Source organism: Haplochromis burtoni, unplaced genomic scaffold, assembly GCF_018398535.1.
Source record: "Haplochromis burtoni strain Fernald_Lab_line unplaced genomic scaffold, NCSU_Asbu1 Contig_338, whole genome shotgun sequence".
In the NCBI taxonomy this organism is placed as follows: Eukaryota; Metazoa; Chordata; class Actinopteri; order Cichliformes; family Cichlidae; genus Haplochromis; species Haplochromis burtoni.
This window is the reverse complement of record NW_024582699.1, coordinates 516,766-534,693: the sequence shown is the minus strand read 5'-3', so window position 1 is coordinate 534,693 and position 17,928 is coordinate 516,766. Positions and strand designations below refer to the sequence as shown.

At 43.2% G+C, this 17,928-nt stretch overlaps 3 protein-coding genes across 11 annotated transcripts in view; 1 reads left to right on the top strand and 2 right to left on the bottom strand.

The window, feature by feature from the left end:
* Positions 1–3,630, top strand: part of kidins220a (kinase D-interacting substrate 220a) — a 46,454-nt gene extending 42,824 nt beyond the window's left edge. For all 9 annotated transcript variants that reach the window (XM_042228650.1, XM_042228648.1, XM_042228646.1 and 6 more), the window contains 3 exons: positions 503–721; positions 1,625–1,846; positions 2,205–3,630. In XM_042228650.1, coding sequence (XP_042084584.1) covers positions 503–721; positions 1,625–1,846; positions 2,205–3,095 — 1,332 coding nt within the window. In that variant the 3' untranslated portion in view covers positions 3,096–3,630. The remainder of the gene's footprint in view (positions 1–502; positions 722–1,624; positions 1,847–2,204) is intronic.
* Positions 3,631–5,018: 1,388 nt separating this feature from the next.
* id2a (inhibitor of DNA binding 2a) lies at positions 5,019–7,451 on the bottom strand. Its single transcript, XM_005942338.3, has 3 exons — positions 6,987–7,451; positions 6,598–6,658; positions 5,019–5,723 (listed from the first exon to the last, which is right to left on the bottom strand). Exons 1-2 carry the CDS (start codon positions 7,338–7,340, stop codon positions 6,602–6,604), a joined length of 411 nt encoding a protein of 136 aa, XP_005942400.1. The 5' UTR covers positions 7,341–7,451; the 3' UTR covers positions 5,019–5,723; positions 6,598–6,601.
* A 6,791-nt stretch (positions 7,452–14,242) lies between these two features.
* LOC102291396 (transcription elongation factor SPT4-like) lies at positions 14,243–14,825 on the bottom strand. Its single transcript, XM_042228653.1, has one exon. It carries the CDS (start codon positions 14,760–14,762, stop codon positions 14,415–14,417), a length of 348 nt encoding a protein of 115 aa, XP_042084587.1. The 5' UTR covers positions 14,763–14,825; the 3' UTR covers positions 14,243–14,414.
* Positions 14,826–17,928: the final 3,103 nt, after the last annotated feature.

The window sequence follows — 17,928 nt, the reverse complement described above, 5'->3', positions numbered from 1 at the left end:
CTGAGATATTGGGATGGAGATTTTATAATCCGTATTACGAGAAAGGCGCTAGTCAGCCAGCCAGAGGTCTAGTCGGCTCAAATCACTAACACATGTAGCCGGCTCCACTTCATCAAATGTCAGTCTGTGCTCTTAATGCCAAGGCAAGAGCCCCAGATTGGTCGTGTTTTACCGGAGATCCTATGCAGGGCTTGGGTAGAAGCAGCTGGAGAGTGCAGTGGCCTTGCAGCTCCATGTAAAAACCAGTGTTGTGTTGCCAGGATGCAGCTAGCACAGCCATCTGGTTCAAGATTGCTGACTGATATCTGGATGAAGGGAGGGTATTGTCAGGGAGGAGGGGACAGCTGAGTAGATCTACTTAAGGAACAGCTCCCAATTCTGTTCTCACAAGCTTTTGTTGTTGTTGTTGCTGCAGTCTGATGTACTTGTTACATTTAAACACACCAAAAACCAACACGCTAAGTGACTTGTTGATCACATATATTGTCCTGTATTGTTTAAGGTCATAGAACAGCGGCATGCTGAAAGCCAGGCAGCACTTCAGGATGAGTCCCGAGCTGCTAGCGAGCAGGGCAGCAGCGTGCACCTCGGGGAGCCCAGCAGACGCTCAGGGGGAGCCCAGCGCGAAACAGCCGCCTTCAGCCTCAACCTCAGCTTTGAGGAACTCAGCGGCGTGGGTCTGGAGGAGCCTGTGAGACGCAGCAACAACTCACACTGGCCGGTTAGTCTTCCTGTCACGAGCTTGTTATAGAAATATCACAACTGCGGCGTGATCAACCAGTGTGTGAGTGGGCACATTATTTTAACACATGCAGATGTGCAACCGTATTGAAGTTGCTACTTTTAAGCGTAACTGTTATCGTGTTACACTTGGAAATAGTCGGACCCCAAACTGTTGAATGGTCGCTGCACCAAGCCAGTGTGTTGATGACCTCAGCAGTTTCACATAAATGTGGTTTAACCCCAAAAAAAAGAAGAGCACAGCGGAGGAAGCTGACGATGGTCTTGAAATTTGCAGAATTAAAAATACTTAGACACTGCTGCAAACCAAAAGGTGTCAAAGGGCCCCCTATTTGGTATTTTCACCTTTTTGTATTTCCAGTGTGCAAAATGTCTGAGACACATGCAAACGGTCACACGTCGAGTGACACTGCTGCTGTTTCAGATAACCTCCAGTTCCCACTCCACACGCGGTCTTTGCTGGAAACATTCAATTCTCAGATTTAGAATATTTCAGATCTAATGATCAGTTTCAGTTTCAAGTTTCAAAGTTTTCTAGTCATATGCACATTAAAGAAACATGTTTCCCTGTACAGTGAAACTCTTCCTTTGCTGTACACGACAGATGCCAAACAGTATGTAAGAAATACAGTCGAAATATAAGATGTGCAAAAACTAAACTCTACAAATAAAATCAATCTGAGCTACAAAAGCTCATGTACATATTCATGCAGTTTAGAATGCTGCTGTATATGTCTGATTGCACACAGAGTAAATGCTGTTGCACTCTTGTTTTATGCACTCTTAAGTCAATAGCCCAGAACCATAAGGCACTCTGTACTCAGCACATGACAGACTCGGATGAATGTTGCACCCCAACCAAACTTTTTCCTCTTTTTTTCAGGTGGCAAATCACCGCACTTCAAGCATGTCTAGCCTGAATTCCCAGGAATCCTCTAATGACATCTGCAAGCTGACAGACAAGCAGCAGGCTGAGTATCATGATGCCTACAGGGAGTACATCGCTCAGATGGCCCAGCTGGAGATGTCCGGCAGTGGGGGAGAGAGGCCTGTTCAGCCCCACCCTGGACAATTCCTTCAGGCTGCCAGCTCAGAGGACAAAGGGGTGGGTGGACAGTCACAAGTACACTGTCGTGTTTTTGTCACCACATCGCTGATGGCAGAAATAGCTCATTCAAATAAGTCTCTACTGTCATGACTGGAGGAAAGTACCGTGTAGTTAACTTGTGATTTTGAAATGTTGTATTTTGCTGTACTGAGAAATGGCGGGACTCGAAGTCTCAGCTGAGAAAATGGAGACCACTGCTTCTTGCATTTCATCATTATTGGCTTATATTCTTTGTTTGTCTTGGCACCAGAGGCAGAGATAGGAATCCTTTTGTCAGTGGTCTCTCAGAGGTCAGCAGCAGAGGATTCAGTATATTTTTATGTTCTCCTCATTGAAACTTCTTCCCTCTTCTCAGGCCAAGGAAGGATCTGATCAAGACAGCCGCAAGTCTTTCACCAAGAGAAGCTCCAAGAATTCTGATGCCACAGACTTTGCCTCAGGGACCGATGGATTAGACCCCATCAGTGAAGAGGATGAAAAGCTGGATCACAGCTCGTCCTCCAGGACTCCAGGCTCCAAGAAGAAAGGAGCTGGGTCATATTACCACAAGCTGCCCAATGATGAAGACTCGGGCCCAGAAGACTCTGACAACACCACACCTCTCCTCCATAAAGAGGCAAAATTTGGTGCTCTGTCTTCCCACAGCTCCAAGCCAACTGGGCTGCTTGCCAAGCCTGGCTTCCTCACCGAAATCCTCATCGATAAGAAGGACTCGTCCGATTCGGGGATGCGCTCCAGTGAAAGCTCCTCAGACCCATCCCTGGAAGAGGCTGAAGGAGAGACTGGCAGACAGAGAGATGCACTGAAGCCCAGTCTGATTGAACTGGAGCTGGAGGGCTTGGTGAAGAAGAGAGGCCCCCTACCCAGCAGCCTGAGCGGCCTGCAGGATGCCACATTGGCCCGCATGTCCATCTGCTCCGAAGCTCCATCTGAGGCCAGCCTTATGGCCAGCAGCCCAGATGAGGGGTGGCCATCCAGCGGGGTCAGCAACCTCAACCACAGCGCCAGCAACACCACCCTTAATAACAACACAAGCAGCCCCAGCGACACCAACACTAACACCAACAACAGCCATCAGCAGCAGGCTACCATCACAGGCACAGAGTCCGCCTGCTCCAACATCATCTCCCCAGATGTCATCATCATCCCCGGCAGCAGCACTGCCAACACCACGGCAGCCACCATCCACCACAACCAGAACCTGCGAACCATCAGCCTTGGCGACGAGAGGGAGAGCGTCCTCTAAGAAGCCACGTGTTTGTTACACTAAGAAGGGTCATGCGGAGTGTGGTTCTTGATGTTTGTATTGTGTTGCGATGAACTAGCGTAGATGAGTGTTGTGTTGTTAAGGACAAAGTCAAAGAAGAGTTGTAAGGTCTAATAAAGCAGCCACCTTGATTTTTGAAAAGGATAAATCTGATAGTTGATGGTTAAATACCAAAAAATGTTTGTAAGGTCTGTTTGTTTGTCCCGTGTGTTTTTGTCGTTAGTTTGGATTTGCTGTGTGTAGCGACGGTAATGTTACAGTAAAAAATAAAACAAAATAAAGTGTTGCTTATAGAACAGTAGCCATGACTGTGAAGAGAAAACAAGTCTAGTGTTTCTGAGGCATTCGGCCTTCAAAGCATGTTGTGAGGTTGCTAGAATATTTCAGGTAGAACAAAGTGTAGACACTTGTGCTGTTTTCTGTGTGATAGAAATGCATGAACTAGACTGCAAAGCGTCACATGTAAGTGTGTTTTGTGAATCAATAAACATCCTCAGTATGTGGACTCTTGAAATCAGTCTGACGGGGGTTTTCTTTTTTGTTTTCTTCGACTTAACTCAGCTGCTTGTGCAGTACATTATTGGAATTCGCTGGTAAATAGGCCAGAATACGCACATTAAGTCACATTTTTAATAGCTTTCATATTTTACCTAATGATGTGGTGAGGAAAAGCAAATGTCTTCAGTGGTAGGATTCGTATTGACCGATAGATGGCGCACTCTTCATACAAACGTGCTACTGCCTGGTTGTACAGACACCGCCTGTCAGGTTTGAGGACTCTGAACTTCAACACAGTAACTCTTAAAGTGTCCTTTAAGGAGCCGTTTTTATTTCTGGTACTTCTACATTTAACTGTAAATGAGTCTTAACTTTAAGACATGCTTTATTTATAAATAGATTTTTCCTGGTTTGTATAAGAGTGACTGTTTCCACACTTGGAGATTTTTAAGTGTCCCTTGGGGTTATTAAAAAAATAATAATAATAAATAAAATAATCACCTAATGGGAGGCCACAGATTACTTGGCGGGTCAGTGGTATGGAAACATTTGAGATCCTGCAACACGTGACTGTCAGGTCTCACTGCGGGGTCCATCACGTCACCCAACAGCACGCATTAGCCGCCCCCTGCCCCCCTTTCTACCTCAGTCCGCTTTTGATGCCTGCTTTAAAGAACAGTGGACTGCCAAATAACCACGGGTGGCTTTTTAAGGTTTCAACGTGGCCTTTTGATTTTGAACTCCCGTCATCGTTTGACTTGGTTTATAGTTTAATTTCATAGGAATCAAGCTGATAAAGTCCAAACTGCGGACACCGGTGGGGTTTGATTAGTCAAAATCTGGTCTGAATACAGATGCTTCTAGGAAGTTTTGATCTGACTCGTACTTCTGTTTTGCAAAAAGGGGAAAGGCAAGTTAATAGCTCGACTTACGGAATCCAACCCATCACAGACCTATAGTTTCACCTCTTTCCCACAATTGTCTACCATGTTAAAAAACAATAGATCCTCGGCTTCTGGCTCTCACAACCTAAACCAGTTAATCCCTTTTACATTCAGCGGCATGTGAGAAAGTAAGAATGCAGTCAGTGCGTCCTCAGTAAGCTTTTATGCAACCGTGCCTCCAGGTCGTGTTTGCCTTGGAGAAGTGTTGACGCTGTGTTTTAAGACTATTATAGGTCACATACTGCAGGTCTGATAAGGACACTCTGTACGATTAGTTTTTCACGCATCTCAGATGTTTTCTTTACATCCAACCTAAAGCCAACACAGATAACCTCAGCTTGTTCTGTATCTGACTAGATCATTTTACGCACTGGTTTAATCTCCTGAACAAACAAACAAAAACCCACCACATTTACCCCCAACCCGAAGTGGTTCTTCCCCCAAATGACACATATCCAAATGGCGTTTTTGATTTATTTTGTATAAAAAGGTACAATTTACATTACTTTTATAAAAAGTTTCAGCATAATTAAGTACAACATTACACTTTTGCAGAAGTTTGAAATTCCTGCAACTATACAAGATAAACTCCCGATGAGAGTTCACAAGGTTTCATTCTTTTCATTTTAACTTTTTTTTTTTTTTAAACAACGTCCAGTCCTTCATGTGCCAACAATTCTGACAAGACTAAACTTTTTACAGTAACTAACCAAGCTGTCTATTTACGTTCCCACCTCCGCAAAAAAAGCGAAGACTTCAACAAGGAGGAGAAGGACAGGAGGGGGGGTGAAGAGGGAGGAAGAGGGATGGGGTGAAGTCGGTGGTGGTGGTGGGGTGGAGGATAATCCTTGTGACAATCTCGTTTTTCCTCCCGCTGTCGGGAATATAACGCGCCTTCCATTTCCAGAAAGGACCCACAAATAATAATAATAAAAAAGTCTTAAGTTAAATAATAATGAAGTGTCCAAACAGAAAACACATCACATAAAGATTGTCCCATAATAAGCAAAAGTCTCTTGATTTCAGCGTCAGAAGAGGAGGAAAAAAAATCCAGGCCTGGAGGACAGAGGTTGGAGGTGAGGGAAGGGAGAGAGAGAAGGGGGTGGGGGGGAGAGAAGTCCTGCTCCCCAGGTCCTGTGTGTGTTTTTACGTCTTGACCAAACACCTGCAAAAGATTGAGAAAGAGAGGCGTGTTTAGAAAATGCAAACAGGGCAGAGATCCGGACAGACTGGCGCCAGGGAGGAAGCCGCAGTTTTTAACATTTAACCAAACACTCCCAATACTAAGCAAACCCTGCGCTCCAGATGTACACACACAGAAAGAGAGAGAGGGAAAGGAGAGGGCGCACGCACACACAGGCAGACACACACACACACACACACTTCTCGCACAACTTCAGCCTACAATCTGGGGAAGAATCAGCGTAATTGCCGCTCAGCTGGCGCCTACCCACTTCTTGTACCAATTATGTGCAGACATCGTAGTAGCAGTAATCCAAACAGCCATTATTTTCCTGTTGCAGATGCTCTTCATTATAGACACAAGAGGGTATAATACAACCCTGACGATTGCTACTTATATACAGTAAACCAAGCAGCCTGGAGCGAATACCTTGCCACTAAACTCCAGCGCGAAATATCAGTCTGCTACGTCTTTCCACACAGCAGATGAGACACGAAATAGTTCGATCAATCTGTGACACACTAAAGTCTCGCAGAAGCCAGTGATGTGATCTTTAATTTTGTTTCAGATGAGCCTTGTAACTAATAATAATAATAGTAATAATAATAATAATAATAATAAAAATGTACCCAAGTCGTGCTTGCCATAACAGACGCCCCAGTGTTGCATCGCATTCTCATACAAAAACATTAGTGGGACCATTACAGCAACGTGAGACGACATTCGCGGTGGAACAAATGGATGGGTAAATGGTAATTCAAGCCCATTCTGCTCCAGCAGACTGGGAGACAGGCTGTAGCGGAGCCTAAAAGCCCTGGACAGAATGCAGCAGCAGACATGAGGACAGCCTACTTACCGCTTTAACGATGCAGAGTCCGGCTGTCATCTGTCATCAGCTCTGATGGCAACTCCGGGGACTGAAAACAAACAAACAAACCGACCAAATGTTAATTCTTTAAGCAGTATCCGAATGATGTGTCTGGCGTTTGCAATAGTGTTATGTAGGTCAAATCTCTTCCTCATCTGATTCTGAACAAAAGGAGGAAAAAAATATATAACATGCCATTTCCCCCCCTCCTCCTTTCCAACAAGCCATTTTGTGCGAGTTACGCATAGGCTACAAAGGCGCACTGCTTATGCGCGCACACGAAAAAAAGAAAAAAAAAATCCACCAAATCTTTCTCTCACAACACTCTGGACTGTCGCTTTTCAATTAGGATACGCGCTCAGCTACAGTGTAATTACCTGTAATGACAAGATGCTGATATCTGTGTTGAGGGTGGTCAAAGGAGTCCTGGACGGAGTCTGCCCCGGCCGGGAAGGGTGATGCAGGCTGGTTAGTGCGACACTGGAGTCCAGCGCAATCTGCAGGTCCAGGATGTAGTCGATGACATGCTGCAGGATTTCCATCTTGCTGACGTTCTTGTTCTGGGGGATGCTGGGCACCAGCTCCTTCAGCTTGGAGTAGCAGTCGTTCATGTTGTACAGCAGGCTGAGCGGGTCATCCACCGGGGTCTTGCTCCGAGAGATTCCCAAGGAGTGCTCTGATAAATTCACGCTGTTTTTCCGGAAGGATCGCACGGGGCTTATTGCTTTCATTTTTGTAAGTGTTGAGCGAGAGGGTTTGCTTGTGTCGGATGTCTTGCTTCTATTAAGTCCTGTGATTTGCCAGACGATCTGCGATCAGACTGGATTACCTAGCTGTCAGTGTGGTTTATATAGCCAGTAGGCTGGGCATGCGGCAAGGGCGGGCCAAACGCGCTGATTGGGAGCTGCTAACATGTCACTCAACTTCCTTTATACCCTCTATTGGCGCTTCTCATTCAAACCCCACCCCCTTTCCACCAGGTTACCAGTGGCAACGCATGTTGGAGGCGGAACCCAGAGGGCGCTTCAGCAGCTCCGGTGGGCAATTTGGAAAATTAAGCCCTTACCTGTTTCTGATCAAGAAAATTAATGATTCTCATGGATGTCAGTTGACAACGGCAAGGCGCGAGCACCTTTGCCTGCACGTTTTAAATTTGACCCCATAGATTTGCGATGGGCGTCGAGCTTCAGTGGGTTTAGAAAGGTGTATTTAAATTCAACATAAAAAAATAAATAAAGGAGATCTTTTCAAGAGTTTATCTGCTAATCCTATTTACGGAACACCATCAAAGTCCTCATCAGCCAGCACTTATTTTTCCTTCTTGCATCAGCGCATTCAGCTGTGGATTTGAAGTTGTGGAGCAGTGATGATAGTGACCGTGTCAGGCGCGCCTGAGGACTCTTAATTCACACCAGCCCGGACCGGCGTGAAGGCAGGTTCCTGCATGAAGGAGAACAATAACCTTAAAGTGGAGAACTGAAACAGCTACCAACAGAAAGAAATGTTCAGACCAGTCAAAGTTTTTTCTTTCTTTCCTTTAATTGTTTTGTTTGTTTTTACGCACGAGGAAACGTACCCATGTGCACGAAAGATTATGGATGTTTGTTTTGTTTTGGTGGCAGAAATATACAGTTTAACTAACTAACGCACCTAATACCTGATTAAAATGTATTCACTGTATTCACTGACGCCAAGAGTCTGTAAAATATATCACAATAAAGTGCGTGTGTGCGTTAGACATGATGCGCGACAGTTGCAATCAGAGGGAAAACCATCAGTCGATTTACTTCAGCGACTTTTCCCCACAGTTGTATTAAACTGTAGTAATCCAAAGCATCGTGTTTAGACCACTTTCACGTTGGAGATGTGTCTTTAATAAAGACCCAGTGCACTTCGGCACAGCAGAGTGCAAATGTAGCTTTTACATCCACACACGTGAAGAGGCGATTAACTACAATTGACACTTTAATGTTTTCTGAATGAGTCATTTGTTAGCAGGAATTACACGCTTCATTCTTCGGCTGGAGGTGATGGGGGCTGCTTAATACTGCACTAAGTAATTGCCCCCAGGGGCAGCTGAATGTGATGTGCGCGATTTTGGCACTGTGGATCAAATTCGCTCTAGATGACGCGTTTCAGTGTACTTTTAAAAAGACGACGAAGCGGTCAGCGTTCGTATTTTCAGTTTATTGAAATATAGGCCTAGTAATTTGGCAAGGCAATTTGGTTGAAAGGATTAATCAAAGAAAACCCCAGAAGTCAAAAGAATCCGCTTTCTACAGCTTAATGGACCACAAGAGAAGCATTTCAGGGGTGGATCCTGATGAAAAAGCCCAAGAAGGCTGTTCACCCATGGCAAAGAAAGACGCTCTAGTCTATAATAGTAGAAGCTATGCAAAGGGTTTGAGTCCTGAAATTCTCATAAAAATATATATAAATATATATATAAATATATATATCAAAGAAATGTTTCCGGGATTTCACAAAAACCGGAGGAAACACCATCTGTGCCATTGTTTTGCGCGTGGTTCAGTTCACGGACAGCTTCTCCTTCAGCTGTCTGACGAGCCTGATTTTTTTTTATTCATTTCTAATATAATCTGGAACTCCTGCAGTCTGCGTCCACATCTGGTGCAATAGGATTTTTCCATTTCTCCCCTTCATCCTTTCGCTCCCACAGCTGTGTACATTTCGCTCTGCGCCTCTGACTGATGCCTGACAGACAGGTGATGAATTGGCGCAAGAGCACGTCGGTACAAAGCCGAGCGAATCACCGGCAGCAGCAGCAGCCGCAGCCTCACCCTGCCTTCACTCTTCCCTGTTTCTCCTTTCTCTCCTCTCTCTCTCCCTCTCTCTCCGTCTTTGGAGCAGACTCTCTGGCGCCGGCGCCGTGACGTCACCCCATTCACAGCAGCCCTCGAGCCAGCCCTCCCGGCGCCGCCGAGGCGGTTTCCATAGAGACGGGGTTTCGGGGATGTCAGTCAGAGGTGTTTCTCAGCTGATCGAGCCGGGGCCCGAACCAGGGAAGCGTTAACACCGGGGACGGGTTTGAGTCTCCGGAGGAGTCTGCTTTGGTGGTGGTGCTTCGAGGGACCAGCGGATTATCTCATTACAAATCTTAAAGAAGAAGAAGAAAATACCACTAAAGGAATGTGACCAAAGCCTCTGTAGTATGTAGAAGAAAGTCTTGTAACCCCGCAGCCATGCTGAAACACATCTGGACCCTTATTTGGGCGGTTATTTTAAAGCATTATCTAAAATAGCCCATTTTTAAATTTCTGTATCCAAATGCATGAATCACCAATCAAATCTGATTTTAAAAACTATATCTGTCTATCTATATAGTTATATAGATCTATAATATCTGTCTTTAAAACAAAGTTCAATTGGAGATTCTTCGAGTGCCGTGTCCGCTCCTATGATGCCTCTAGTGTGACTAAGTAGCCTACATTTACTCGCTAATGGAGGATAAGCTTACAGGTCCGTATTTATTTGATGCTACTTCTGCTACATCCCAACCCGCAGGGAACTACTGTGGACATACTTTTACTCCATTAGGCTATATTTATCTGACATCTATAGTCACTAGTTTAAGGATTAAGATTTTCCACAGGAACATTAAAGCCAAAGATAGATTAAAACCCAAGTGAATATAAAATAGCTTGATTAATCTTCATCTTGTAACAGATGAATCACTCATAATGATCCACGGATGCCGCTAAATAAGAACACTTGCATATTTTATGGAGTATGAATATGCTTCTTACTTTCCTAAGACTTCATGCATGCTGTGACTGTTTCAGTGCATGATTGGAGATTTTAATTTCTTTGTTTTATTTCTGAGTGTCATTATGAAATTAATTCTTTTTGTCTTTTCATTTGCACCAAACTTTATATTGTTAATGGTAACAAACGGTCAGCATCTTCTTTCTGTTTTCTGTGATTAGGTGTGGGTGTGTGGGAAGAAACCAACTGCAGGCCTATGTTCAACTATGTTTGGATTGATTTATTTTTAATTGCAAAACCTAACCAGTCTTTTTTCTTTTACTTTAAAGTAATCTGTCTCTTTTCTACTATGAAGCTCATACTTATTTCCATATGTGGCTGTATGTCCTGTTCTGTACCACAGTGTCAGAGTTCATGCATCACCTTGCGAAAAGCAGGGAAAGAACCTGCACAAAAGTTTGTGAGCGCACAGTCAGACTTTTAGAAACATGCCTCTGGGACTCCAGCAGTACTGCAAAACGTTTCCCAATTTTTTCTAAAGTAACACAGTGTTGTAACTCAGAGAGATAATCCAATCTGAGCGAACAGAATAGTAAAAAATAAAAAATAATAATAATGAAAAAAAATCCTCAATAACCAACTCTCTTTCAAATATCAAGGGAAGGATCAGAAAGTAACGTTCAGCACCCAAAGCGGAGTCGGGCGCTCTACAGCCCGACTGTGCTCCGGTGAACTTGTTGATCCTCCTCCCCTCTCCCTACCTAACTCTCAAGGTAAAAAGATGAAGCTGCCTCTAAACGATGTGCCGATCGTCTCCTGGTGCCAATACTTTAATTACGGGAAACGCAAAGAAATGAACTTTTTGGTCGACCCTGCTGCATGCAGTGAATCACAGTGGAGGCTATCAAAGTGTCCTCCCCGTGCGCCTAAAAGTTAACCCGAACGGCGACTGGTCTTCAGTTCTCATAATAACAGCAGAAATACTACTAATAATAATACTAGTAATAATAATAATACCAATTACAATAAATTAAAACAAGAAAAATAGGAGAAAATGTTATAATATCCCTCTACGGCTGATGTTATCGACCCCAGCCGTGTGATGGAGAGGGTTAAAAGCGGAGAGGAGAAAACACCGATGATTAAAAAGCTTTTTTTTCTCAATGGTTATTTAAACTCGTAATTTCTCAAATGTGGGTTTGATCGTACAAACCGCGCGCTCTCTTTCTTTCCTAACACTGAATTCCTCCTGCAATTCCGAGTCCTCCGACGTGACAACAGCCGAGTACACCGCAAGTAACACTTTGCTCTCCACCGTCCCTCAGTACCGAGCGGTCTCCCCTTCGACATTCTTCTTCGTAGGGCTGCCACGCGCCTGTCGCGTGGAGGAGTGTACACATCAAACAGTGGTGCAGTGACTCTTTAAGCAGCGTCTATTCTGCAGGGCGGGGTTTGCTAAAATAGGCCCACACCCCCAAACACTGATGTGATGCGGTGGGGTGAAGCGTGATCAGCCCCCGAGTCACCTCTAGCACGGTAAAGGCTTTCTTTTACATTTATCGCAGCTGAACTGCAGACTACGATCAGGCTCATCGTCAAGTAATCTGCAAATTAGCTTTTCAGTAAACCCGTTAATCAATAATAAGACAACAGCAGCTTACAAAAACCACCATTGGGATTTTTTGTTGGTATTTTTGCTCAAGAGCCGACACAGATTTACTCATTATCAAAAGAGCTGTTGAATCATTTTCTTTCAAATTCATCGGACTCATTGTTTTATCTCAGTGCAGTAGAATAACTAAAAGGTTATGTGAGACACGCTAAGTTGTCAGCCCACATTTGTGACTTGATTATGTGAAATACTGATATGTTTGATTTTTTTTTTTAAGATCAGAGAGACTGTTGCATTGATTTAACTGGCAGCTGACTAAAATCCTCCATCCTGTTGCTTTCCTTGTCTTCCAGTTCACCTCCTGCCCGTCTTTTAGTCTGTCCTGTGGTCCAGATGGGACTCTCTCTGCTCTCTGAGCAACGGCCATGCCTGGCTTTACTGTAACGTGAGAGGCTGTGGCCGCATCACATGCAAGCACTGGGAGAGATCTTGGCCAGATTGGTCTGGGAGACAAAGGCCGTGGCTGTCCAAGTGCCTTCCAGGCTGGTGGTGGAGTGGCCACTCCAAGCCTCCCTGGAGGCCGGCCTTCCTCTTCTGCTTCTCCCCAACGCACAGCTGGCTGCAGGAGAAAAAGTGGAGGATGGAGATGGACAGTTGAGCTGCAGCAATATGATGTGCATTATGCTACCACTTACATCTATAGTTTAAACCGTTCAAGCAACTAGTTGTGTAAAGTTAGAACTCCACTTATTTTCTGCTGAACCGCTCGGCTTCTTTGGACAGAGAAACAACCACCAACCAGTTGGCAGTGTGAAAAAGTTGGCTGCAGTTTAACTTTTAGGCAATATTGCCCGTTGGCATACAATCACACGCTAACATTGCTGTGTCGCCCACCTATCACTGCGGTACAGCTGTCACTGCAGCTAGCAGTCTGCACCCCCGTAATCAGATATCTGCATATCTCCACTTTCACACAGGGAGTATGACAGTGTGGGTTCTAGTAGAATATTGTTAAAAGATGATTGTGGAAATGAGATTTTTTCTTAATGCAGCTGGGAGAAGAGAGGTGAGCTGGTGTGTGAGTGGAAATTAGGAGTTGGGATTGCTTATCTGTCACAGCTACAGGCATGTGACAAAAATGTTTTTTTAAGTCAGCGTTAAGGTGTGGCGTTAATGACCACTAGTCAGTTACTGTTAGGATGTGACAGGTGCAGGAACAGTGTAATATCATTGTGTTCGTCATTTTTAAACTGATGAAGTTTGGGGCTGTTTCAATCCCAGGGTTCAGTTTGTCAGGTTCCTCTATTCCAAGGGGAATTGAGAATGTATATGAGACGTGAAACTAGGTTCTGATACCACCTAGCCCTCAGACTTCTTGGATTCTGTGGTAATGCGGTTGTGCGTGCTCGTCTCGAAGATGATATGTGTCAAAAAAGCCATTTTGGTTAAATAAGCTTTAGCCTTGCATAAGCGGTCCCCTATTTTCATTCACGACACCAAATTTCAGTAAAGTTATTACTGCCGTTTTGCAAGACATTCCAGGAACTAGAGCAATCTCTTCACAGGGACCATTTCTAATAGCATACAGAGAGCTGTATCATATCATTTTTCCTCAGCAGACCTTAAGAGTTCAAGAGTTCAATTTGTTTTTTCTTTATGGATTGCAAAAGCAAGTCTTTGAATCTTTGGAAACATGCTGAAGCAATGTGCATGAGCATGCAAGAGAAAAGCCAGTTAAAGTTTAAAGGGGTTTGTTGAAATAAGTCTAGAAGCAAAACAAAACTGGAGCAAACCATTAAGAAATGGATTTGGCATCTGAGCTGCAGCTGTTAACATTTTGGGCCAGGAAGCACATCATTAACGAAAAAAACCCCAACAACTAAACTAAACTAAAAATAATACAATAACACAAAATGTAAAAAAATCTTGCCACGATTAAAGCTGAAAGATCTTTACTGAACCATGTAGGGTCATGTTGGTACAAAATTGTTCTAAAATTGTTCATTTTTAATCCTTTCAATAAAAAAGACAATCAGCTGTAAAAGACCTACAAGGATCTTTAGCTGGAGAGGATGCTAGATTTGTCTGGGACATGTACGTTACTTTACCACAATATTTAACCATGAAGAGCATATTTAGAACCTTAATTTGCTTGGTTTATTCTCAGACCACCACATGCACATAAACTCTACAAAAATGTTTCTTTTTTTAGTTAAAAGAAACACATCATAGCTGGAGTCACGTTTGTGTTCAATACACTGGGCCAAGCAACCAAAAAATTGATTTATATCTTTAATTCCACGTAAACTATTCAAACAAAAAAGACATATCTACCTTTTCTTATGTGTCAGCAATCTTTGTTTTTTTTTTTTCCAAATTTAAAAACCTCCAAAAACTTAACATTTCCACAAGACATCACAGACATGGTGAAACAGTATGATCCAGCTCTGGGGACAATCAGCAGGATTTACGTCTTTACTGCCGTGTCTCTGGATTTGTAGATCACCCCTCTGCTTTTCAGCTCTCTCACTGGAGGTAGTCTGCCAGTCACTGAAACTGCATATACACCTGGCTTGAAGTTGCCTATTCTCTGCCATTTAGCCACCCAGCTATCTTCAGGACTCATCATGGCGATCACACCATCAAACGAGGAACTTGTGCATTCATACACCATCTCTCGGTTCCCCTTCATCTGGAGGTATGACTCACAGTTGTCACAGCCATCATATTCAAACTGGTCAATGGTCTTCACTAACGAACAAAGCAGACAGGCTCTCAGGTGGCGCAGGTCTTTGGGGACTGTTTCTAATGCCATTATGTTCGGACGAAATAATTGAACAAACACTAAACAATCACGCCGACTAATATTATGATGATTTATATCTTTAAGGTACACGACCTTATGCTTGACTGCTGCGACACACTCCGACAGGAACACAAGAAGAAAACATTTCGGACTGACTTCTGTCTTTTGCAGAACTCTGTTTCCTTCAGCTGTATCTCTTAGTTGCAGCAAAGCCCACTTCCTTCTAACCACAGTCATCTTGCTCTTACTCAATCTTTATCTATTTATACAGCAGAGAAGGAAGAGAGAGTTAATGTAGGAAACACACTTATTTCTGTAAAAACAGGTCAGCCCTGTTTGATACATTACATGCTCCTATACATTCACTGACCACCGGTACATCACCATAAATACATTTTGAAAGGATGTTGTAGACTATGTGTTCATATTTGCAATGGACCTGTGTACCCCACCTCTCACCCCATGCCACCTTCTCATGCCATTAAAGTGATGTTAATTGCTGTTTGCATTTTGTTGTCTTAAAAGTTGTTCGTTTTAAAGCTGCTACGGAGAATTACATCATATGGAATGTAGTGGCTCCATCGTGTAGTGGTTAACACCTTCTTCAAAAATCCCTAATTTCCTAATTTGCAACCTGGAGGGCAGACAAAACGTACCAATTCCAAAAAGTGCAGTACCTCGAATGGCCACTTGACTCTGGCTCCAAAAGTGAGTTATTCGACTCCCACTTACAGACTCGTCTAGGACACTAACAAAATTCTCTGTTAAATGATAAATGGCTTGTTTTGAGGGTAAGAAATGCCAGTAGTAATGATGCTAAACTGCAGGTAATAAACCCAAAAGTTACAAACCAGTAGATGATGTCATGATGGCTCTATCTGTAATACAGTTGTGGTTAGAAGTTCATCATGGGCATGAATGTTATGGTAATTTTAGGATTTTAATGATTTCTTTCAGCCTTTTCTAGGGTGGAATTATTCTATAGCATCCATCTTTAATGACTTTAAAAACAAGAATTAGGTGCACAAGTTTGGATTCATTCTGGATCTTCTCTACTATACACAGGGTCATACAGTATACATACAGGCTCAAATATATACACACACCCACACTAATATTTTGTCAAATGTCCTTTGACAAGTTGCACTTCAATCAGATGCTTTTTGTAGCCATCATCAAGCTTATGGCATAATTCTGGCTGGATATTTGATCACTCTTCTTGGCAGAATTGGTAGAGTTCATTTAAATTAGCTGGATTCCTGCCACAGACGCAGCTTTTAAGCGTAATGCACAGATCTGAGGTTAGAGCTTTGGGAGGTCAGCTTAATGTTAGCCTGCTTTATCATTTTCAAAACCAGTCTTGATGTGTTTGGGATCATTGACCTGTTGGTACAGCCAAGTCTCAACCATCTAGCTGTTGCGTTAAGGTGAAGATGAAGGTTGTCCTTTAACCTTCCCGTTGTTCTGAGCATTGATCAATCCAATTAGTGGTGTCAAACAAATCCTTTTTATGCTGGCAAAGCCAAAGTATCAGTTTTAGCCAGTCATGATCTTTAAGGAGAAATGAATAGGCCTTGACAAGTCAAAAGACATTTTAGCATGTTTAGCATAATTTATTAAAAGATTTAAGAATGTATGTGTGAGATAATCTGACTCGAGCGTCAAGGAAGGTGGCAGGTAAGCAGACTCAGCAGACATTTTGGGTTCCCAGAGATAGGCAATTTATTCACAGTTACCTCCATCATATGCAAAACTCCCCCAAAAACAAACCCAAAACCACACAGCTTTAGTAACCCAACTCTTCTCTCCTTCCTCTGAATCAGCAGAGACTGACTACATATAGGGCTATCAATTTCCCTTCAGTTAGTCTAGCCAGTACCACTAGCTTGAGCTGAGGAATCTAAAACTAAACACAAATGACTGAGAATTACATAAAGCTCACCACTTGTCTGATTAACACATTTATGCAACTAAATTGCTCTCTATAAGAAAAAATATTCAACAAGTCCCGCTGTATCCCGAAACAAACAAAAGGAAGCATTCCTATGGTAAAAGAAACCCCTCCTCTTGGTTTAACCTGCTGATGTCAAACATGACATCATCAGTACTTTAAAAATCAGGAAATGCTGAGCGGGCCTTTCCTCACACCTGACCTACATGAAGACTGAAAACAAAAAACAACGTGAGTATGCACAAATTTTGCAACATAATAAAATATAAAGCAACATGTAACTGAGTATTTGCTTTAATTTGCCGAATGTTTGGTTTGCTGGCAATATAATGCTTACACAAACAAACCCGGGATAGTAAGTGCTGCAATGTTACTTTGACAATAACAAATCATAGCGAATAAATATATAGAGAGAATAATGTGCAAAAAGTCCCTTCTGGGACAAGTGGAGAGTATTTCAACCGCTCATCCACTTTGTCACAGTATGTATATGTTTGAGGCAGTTATATTGTGGTACCGTTGGCTCATAATTGTTCACATACTTTGATAAAACAGTGTGAACAATGCTGTAGACAACACATGGGAAAAAATGTGGTGAATGCTTTTGGACACATCTTGGATTCACATGACTCGTGCTTGTGTTCGCCACTCATATTGGTATCTGACGCTTTGATTTAAGATTTGTAGAGATGCTTAAAGAAAGCAGACGTCAGCTCTGTTAAACATCTGTCTGCAGGGCTGTGGACTTGTGGTCGTGGGTCCCCGTGTTGTAGTGGGTTGCTGACGTTGTCTTGTCATGCCTCACATGCAGATTTGCTGCTGTAAGCACACCGAAGTGGTCAGGTGGATCATTGAGAGCCAGTGCTTTTAACTGATCACAACAACAAAGGTTCTCACAGCCCTAATCCTCTTTGGCTCTTATCTCTCACCCCTCCTCACCCGTCACCCATCTCATCGGCTCACACAGGATCAGACCTACCAGCGGACTTTCTCATGCCTTTCTCTTTTGGTGTACTCTTAATATCCCCATCACTTTCTCTCTCTCTCTCTCTTTCCTCTTAGATTATCTATCTCGCGACGCTGACGCCGTCTTCGCCTTTTTTAAAAAATTCTTTTTTCTCTCTTTCACTTGCACAATTTTATCGCTTCTTTCCCACCAAGTGCATCTAGGTCTTAAAGGACCCTCTTTACCCTTTGACTAACAAAAGCTGAGTCACTTTTGAA

Coding starts and splice junctions, on each gene's coding strand:
- id2a (XM_005942338.3), bottom strand. CDS start 7,340: ATGAAAGCAATAAGCCCCGTGCGATCCTTCCGGAAAAACAGCGTGAAT. Junction 6,659..6,986: donor TCAGCATCTTGTCATTACAG/GTAATTACACTG, acceptor GTTTGTTTTCAG/TCCCCGGAGTTGCCATCAGA.
- LOC102291396 (XM_042228653.1), bottom strand. CDS start 14,762: ATGGCATTAGAAACAGTCCCCAAAGACCTGCGCCACCTGAGAGCCTGT.